At 30.5% G+C, this 7,938-nt stretch overlaps 1 protein-coding gene across 2 annotated transcripts; it reads left to right on the top strand.

The window, feature by feature from the left end:
• The first annotated feature begins 2,466 nt into the window (after positions 1-2,466).
• On the top strand, positions 2,467-5,783 carry LOC107852088. Of its 2 annotated transcripts, none has more exons than XM_016697139.2 (3): positions 2,467-3,447; positions 4,377-4,910; positions 5,129-5,263. In XM_016697139.2, exons 1-3 carry the CDS (start codon positions 2,590-2,592, stop codon positions 5,144-5,146), a joined length of 1,410 nt encoding a protein of 469 aa, XP_016552625.2. In that variant the 5' UTR covers positions 2,467-2,589; the 3' UTR covers positions 5,147-5,263. The 2 variants fall into 2 exon arrangements, with proteins under 2 accessions (XP_016552625.2, XP_016552624.2); XM_016697138.2 differs by having other exon boundaries at positions 2,473-3,447; positions 5,187-5,783.
• Positions 5,784-7,938: the final 2,155 nt, after the last annotated feature.

Raw genomic sequence — 7,938 nt, 5'->3', positions numbered from 1 at the left:
CTCTATTAATAACGTTCTTATTTTTTTCAAGTTTTGCATCCTTATCGTTCTAGCCACAAACATATCAATATCTAATTAATTTTGGACAATTCAAGTAATATAAAATCAATAATTACTAATGCTGATTATTTTATTTATCATTGTATGAAATCTATAGTTTTAAAAGCTCTATTTTCACATTTATTCAAGTGCTACTGAGCTACTATTATAAAAACGGATTTATTTTAGTTTAAGAATAGTGACATTCAAAGGACAACAAAGATAGTACATTTTTTATCGGTAAGAATTGAATTTAGATTTCAATGCTTTTGTATTTTGAAGTAGAAATAACTAAAGGTTTGACAACTAATCTAAAAACATGCACATGAATTTGATAATGTTCTTAACTTTCTCCTTTTATGGGTATCTTTATTATTTTATTTTTACTGATTTTGAAATTGCCAACTTAAAATTTCATATTTATAACCACTAAAAAAGTAATGTTTAATTTTGAGATATTTTACTTTATGAAAAATATAACACTCTATTACATTTGAAAATTTAAAATGGAAAAAATGAGAAAAAAGGTCAAAGAAAGAGATATTTCATGTAAGTTTTATTAGAGTTTGTTTATAGTATGGTATAGTTAGATTTTGGATATATATATATATATATATATATATTTATACTTTTTTTAAAAAAATCACTAAATTGTCACTATTATTTCTTATATGTTACGGTAACTTTTTCATTTTACTATAGCGGTTAATGTATCTTTTTCAATTTGTCTGCTCTTAATTTTGTTATTAATGATACTCATAATTGTCAACATTGCCTTTTATGTTTATAACCTTCAAAATTATTGTACAAGTTTATGATACTTCTCTCTATAAATAATTGATAACCTTTCACAAAAGCTTTTAACTTTCACCTTTAATTATCTCTATTAGTTTTGTTCTTAATGATACTCATAATTGTCAATGTAACCTTTCATGTTTATAACCTCCAAAATTGATGTATAAATTTCTAATAATTTTCTCTATAAATAATTGACAACCTTTCACTAAAACTTTTAACTTTCATCTTTAATTATCTTTATTAGTTTTGTTCTTAATGATACTCATAATTGACAAAGTATCCTTTCATGTTTATAACCTCCAAAATTGATGTATAAATTTATAGTACTTCTCTCTATAAATAATTGATAATCTTGCATTAAAACTCTTAACTTCCACCTTTAATTATCTTTATTAGCTTTGTTCTTAATGATAATCAAAATTGTCAGTGTAACCTTTCATGTTTATAACCTTCAAAAATTGATGTATAAGTTTATGATATCTCTCTATAATTGTCAACCTTTCACTAATTTAGATGGTTCGATTTGAAGCTATACATTTATTCACCTATTTTGTTTTTGAAATAATATTAAAAATTACTTTTTAGTTAATATTAAAACTTAATTTGCTTCTTTGCATATTGCATTTGTAGAAAAAAAAATTGTGAAATGAAATTGTCTTTCTCCTTTGTTGAAGAGAAGTAAGAAAACATTTTTATTACTTATTATGATTAGAAAAATATAAAATGCATAAGAAATAAGTAATTATAGGATAATGTAAAAGTTTGATTTCATAATAGATTGAAGCTATTTTTTAAAATAAAATAATATTGTAGTGGAAGAAAAAACTTAAATAGATATATAAGAAGACTTTGGGGTCTTTAGAATACGGTATATATAAAAAGTGCTCATAAATAATACTTTTTTCATTACATTTTAATTTGTCATTTTACTAAAAATGAATTTCTCATATTAGTTGATCACTTACTAAATTAGGATAGAATTAATCATTTTTTCACATTTTACCCCTACAATTAATATTATACATTAAATGTGAACAATTATGCATAATTTCATTTTCATTCTTTTTTTATATGTAATATATAATGTGACAATTAATTATTAAATAGTTATGTGTAAATCATCGATGCTTTTCTTTCAATTATTTTAGATTTCATGAAATAAACATATTTTTGCTAGATCGAATATGTATTAGAACACGATGATAACAAAGTGGATTCAATTGACCACAAATTTACAATATTTGAATACTGAAAAAGTTCACATTATACTTTTGGGATGAAAAAAGTATTCTTTTTTTTGGTATATTAATATGATACAATATGTGTTTGATATTAATGTATACAATCAAAATATTTCACAGTTGAGTTTCACAATTTAAGATTCTTTAATTATTTTTAATAGATTAAATAATTTATATTTAATAACATATTTTATGATCGCGCGGCTAAGTTTCCTAGTTTATTTATATGGGAATAACTTTTCTCCAAATTCACTATATTGCGATGTCATTTATAAAATCGCACTCTTTGTCAACGATCTCCTCTTATGTCACCATACATTTATTTTTGTGCTTTTGTTTTTGTTTTTAGTGCATACATAATTCCTTGTATTTTAGTCTATCACACGTGGGGAGATACAAATTGATTTTTGAAGCCAATAAGAAAAGTCAAATTTCCTTACTCTACTTTGGGCGTAGTTTCCGGTCTTAAGAATGGCTCTGCCTCCTCTCTTCACTTCATTCCATTACACCAATGTCCAATAATACTAAAGCTAATACAAACTTCATTCTTCATCCAAAAAAACAAAAAAAAATGCAGTCTAAAGTAACCAACAACAAAACCCAATGCTCCAATGGCGTTAAAAATATCATCATGATCATTTCTTTTCTTCTTATAATCTACCTCCTTTGTTTCAACTTTTCTATTCCTAACACCAAATCACTCCATACATCACTTTCACTCCAAAATGATTCTTCTTCATCATCATCATTATCATCCGATACGACTCTTGAACATATCGTTTTTGGTATTGCATCTAACGAGCACGCGTGGTCCGCTAGAAAAGAATTAGTCAAGATGTGGTGGAAACCAGGTAGAAAAATGAGGGGATGTGTTTTTCTTGAAAAAATGCCATCTAATTATACAAACAATGCAAACGATTCTTTATTGCCTCCGATTTGCATTTCAGGGGACACATCAAGATTTAAGTATACATTTCGTGGAGGGACGCCCTCCGCGATTCGTGTGGCACGTGTTGTCACTGAGACAGTGGCGTTGAACCATTCGAATGTTAGGTGGTATGTCTTTGGGGATGATGACACAGTTTTTTTCACGGAAAATTTATTGAAGACATTGTCTAAATATGATCATGGGCTTTGGTACTATATAGGATCGAATTCAGAACATTTTTTGATGAATAAGGCTTTTTCTTATGAGATGGCTTTTGGTGGAGCTGGCATTGCTATAAGTTCTCCATTGGCTAAAGTTCTTGGCAAAGTGTTTGATGCATGCATTGAAAGGTACCCTCACCTTTTTGGCAGTGATGCTAGGATCTATTCATGTTTGGCGGAACTTGGTGTCGGTTTAACACATGAGCCAGGTTTCCATCAGGTACCCTTTTTCTTTTCCAATTTGTAATCCTCTCTCCCAATTTAAGTGTTTTTGTTTGACCGGACACAAAGTCGAAATCTTATGATCTTAAACTTGTTCCGTAGGATGTTGAAATTAAAAAATTTACTAAATATAGAAAAATGCATTCTTTTTTTAGACGGACACGTACATTAAGACAGAGAATGTCTGCAAGGGAATAGTTGAGTGGTTGAGAGGTGGGTTTTCTATGTGGGAGGCTTAAAATTGAATTCAGCCTCCGGCTGCCGTTCAACCATGAGCTCGCCTAGTGCGGTTTACATGTGTGGTTTGTAAGCTATTGCACAATGAGCAGGTTACCACAAAATGCTCATCACAAAGTGCTCACCCAAAAGGTAAGAGGCTGTGGCAGAGATTGTGAGTTTTTGTAGGGTTCCGGAAAAAGATAATAACTTTTTTCTAGAAGCATATTTGACACTTTGATCAAGCACAAATTGTGGATGCAATATTAGGAAAAATATTTTTCAAATTGATTAGTAAAATACAAACTATTACTCTCCAAATGTATGTACTTTTTCAAAAAATACTTTTGACACAACACGTTTTAAAATAAGCATATTTTGAAAGCTTGACAAGACATACCATGATAGTTGTATATTTGAGTCTAATTTAAACAGTTAGAACATGTTACTTTAACCCATCTCCGCTTATCGTATCAGATGGTTACTTCCTCTTTCATTTCATGGGCACTTAATAGGTCGTTTCGAAAAATGACTACAATTCTATATTTGGAAATAATCTAAGCACGATTTTTGTGTTATCCATCATGACATATTTTTATGGTCACAGAAATGTCATGGTTGGGATATAAGACTACAAATTTCAAAAGGTATTTTTTCTAAAAGGTTAGTGACACAAATTTTTTGCTGTTTTTCTGGAATTTGAAATACCAGCTGGATGTAAGAGGAAATATGTTCGGAGTGTTGGCTGCGCATACCCTTAGACCTTTGGTATCTCTGCATCACCTGGAGATGAATGATGCCATATTCCCCAATATGACAAAAATGAAAGCTCTAGAGCATTTATACGAGGCAGCAAAATTTGATCCCCATCGGATTTTGCAGCAAACAGTATGCTATGATCGTTGGTTTACTTGGACAGTCTCTGTATCTTGGGGATATGCTGTTCAAATATTCACCTATAATTTGTTCTTGCCGGATGCTCTGCGCGTACAGGAGAGCTATTTCCCATGGCAGACAAGTGATTTGGCTAGACATTATGATTTTGACACAAGGCCGTATGAACCCCATCCGTGCAAAAGACAGCTTGTTTATTTCTTAGATAATGTGTCTTCTGGAATTGATGGAAAAATCAAGACTATTTACAAGAAGAAAACCCCTGAGAACTGCACTATCACCATGGTGTCACCTAGAAGACTAGATGAAATCAGAGTGGTTTCACACAAGTTAGACCTTGACAGAAAACAGGTAATGTTTCTCTCGATCGAGCTTATTAATCAACTTAATCCTAGTCAGACCTTTCTATAACAACATTTTACTATGACAATCATGTTTTCGTGGAATCAATCTTTCATATTATGCTATATTCTATGTTTTCTATAACAACCAAAATATATTGGGACTAATGATGCTGATATAGAGTGGTTTGACTGTACTGTTTAAATTCTTAATTATTTCTGCTGTAGGTACCATTCTATGTTTAATTTCTGAAACATTTGGTCTAATGGCATAGTATGTATGCAGTTGCTATCACCAAGAAGACAGTGTTGTTATGTATTGCCTTCTACCTCTCGAAATGTGATGGATATAGAGATAAGAGAATGCAAAGAAGATGAACTAACTTACATACACCCTTAGTCATATACGTTCCTGTAAACATTCAGCACGTTGATATTCGATGGCAAATTGGTGATGGGATGAAGGAGTTTTTCGGAATAGAAGATTTCGCCGGCTGCCCCAATAGGCCACTACTATTTTGCTTTCTAAGCGTAAAATTTACTCCTTTGCTTGTGAAGTACATTCAGGAAAGCAGTTTAGAAAATTAACTAAGAATTAGTTGAATTAGAGAGTACTTCAGGAAAAGGGAATTATATATAACTAAAACGCTATGCACAATGTGTATCTGCAATCACATGTGAAGAAACTTGGGAGTTAATCAAAGAAAAAAACAACTCAAATTTGACTTGGACTGGTTCACTTTTTTTGATGTGTAGTTCCGCTATTACATAAAGTAGACATGCTTTTCTTCCGTTGATTGTCTGTATCAAACACTAATATGTATGGTTAATTGTTGAGCTCAGACCCTTTGCAAGTAATTATGCAATCTGGAGTTGGTTATCAGTTAATTATTTTGCCTTTCAGAAGCAGCAAGTCCATACATTTGTTTTCACCACTGTTTACATAATATAATTGTTGAATATATATAAATATCCTTTTAAAACCGTTGTTTTGGCGTAGAACCTTTTATCATGGGAGAGCCAGGGGCCAGTCTTCTATTTTCAGTTTGCTCCTTTTAAGTAGTAATGCATAACGGAAAAATAAATAGGAACGTACCTTCAGCCATCGTTGTAAGTGTTGTGGAGAATCCTTTGTCAAAACTTTAATAAGAAAGAGGTAGAGAAGAAACCTTAGAATCTTCTAGTCTATGTCTATCAAAGGTTATGTCACACTGATGGAGTCCTAGATATATTTAAAAGTACGCTAGGGACTCTTAGGCAAACAATTTTAACCGTAGAAACTTTCATAGTTATTTCTGTACCATATATGCATAATTTGGAGAAAAAGTAATTGACTGATTTATTACTTTATTTGAAAGACAAGGTAAATTTCTTACAAAAAATATGTGGGTCAGTAATATTCTTACATTCTTCCACTTGACCCACATATCAAAATCAGACAATCCTTTATGAGTGAAAATAAATAATATGATCATTAACGCATATTCAATCAACTTAATAATTATACAAAAATCACTTTTATCAAGAATATGCTAATACAAGAATCATGACGGTCATGCTATTGATCAAATACTTTCTTCCATGTATTATGATATACATTATGTTTTAAATAAGTGTCCAACAACTTTATAAATAAGTTTATATAAGTCATTCAGAGTCCAACTTTATTGGATCCAATGATCACTTTATGATACATGAAGATCAAAATGTGCACGTTCATATAACAAAAATGATAATGTCTCGACAAATTGTTAGAGAATATAACAAAAATACAATGAGTTACTAAGTTTCATACGAATCACATGATCCTTGAAAACATTAACTGGTAAACCTTTAATCATAGGATCAACAATCATTAAAGTAGTACTAACATGTTCAAAACTCACATCTTGCTTCTTGACACGATCTCTAATTATCAAATACTTTATGTCGATGTGCTTACTTCGATTGTCACTCTTATAATTCTTTGAAAAGAATACCACAACTGAATTATCACAGAATAATTTCAATGGTCTCACAATAGAATTGACAACTTTAAAATCTGAAGTAAAATTCTTCAACCATAACATTTTTGATGTAGCTGCATAGTATGCTATAAATTCAACTTTCATTGTGAATGTTGCAATAATGATTTGCATAACACTTCTCTAAGACACAACACCTTCAGCAAAAAGGAAAATGTATCCAGAGGTTGATTTACCACTATTTTTGCATTCATCCAAATCGAAGTCTAAATACCCGATGACTTTCAATGAGTCAGAAAATCTATATGTAAGCTTAAGATCCTTGATTTCTTGTAAATATCTCAAAATTCTTTTACCAGCTTTTCAATGATTAAGACTAGAATTACTTTGATATCTATCAAGCATTTTTACTAAAGGCAATATCAATCTAGTGCAGACCGTGCATCTATAAGGCTTCCAACAAGTGAAGCATATAAAATCTTTTTCATTTGCTCTTGTTCCAATACATTTAGTGGGCATTGATTCAATGAGAATTTGTCACCTTTAATGATAGGTGCTACTATAGGTGAATAGTTTTTCATTCCATATCTTTCTGAAAAAATTTCAATGTAGGCTCTTTAAGATAGTCCAAACAATCGTTGAGATATATCTCTTTGAATCTCTATGCCAATGACATATGAGGCTTCATCCATATCCTTCATTTTAAAATTCTAGATAAGAAATTATTTTGTCTCATGCAACAACCCCAAATTATTACTAGTAAATAATATGTCATCAAAATATTGGATTAGACAAATATGTTTACTCTCACTTATCTTAAGGTATATACATTGATCAATGACGTTCTCCGTTAATTTGAATGAAGAAATAACATTATGAAATTTAATATATCATTGGTGTGAAGCCTGTTTTAGTCCATAAATAGATTTATTCAACTTGCAGACAAGGTGACTTTCATCCTTATCACTAAATTCTCCAGGCTGATGCATTCATACCTCCTCTTCAAGATCTTCATTCAGAAAAGTTATTTTTACATCCATTTGATGTAGCTCTAAATCAAAATGAGATACTCAT

This window comes from Capsicum annuum, chromosome 5 (assembly GCF_002878395.1).
Source record: "Capsicum annuum cultivar UCD-10X-F1 chromosome 5, UCD10Xv1.1, whole genome shotgun sequence".
Classification (NCBI taxonomy): Eukaryota; Viridiplantae; Streptophyta; class Magnoliopsida; order Solanales; family Solanaceae; genus Capsicum; species Capsicum annuum.
This window is presented reverse-complemented; position numbering and strand designations above follow the sequence as displayed.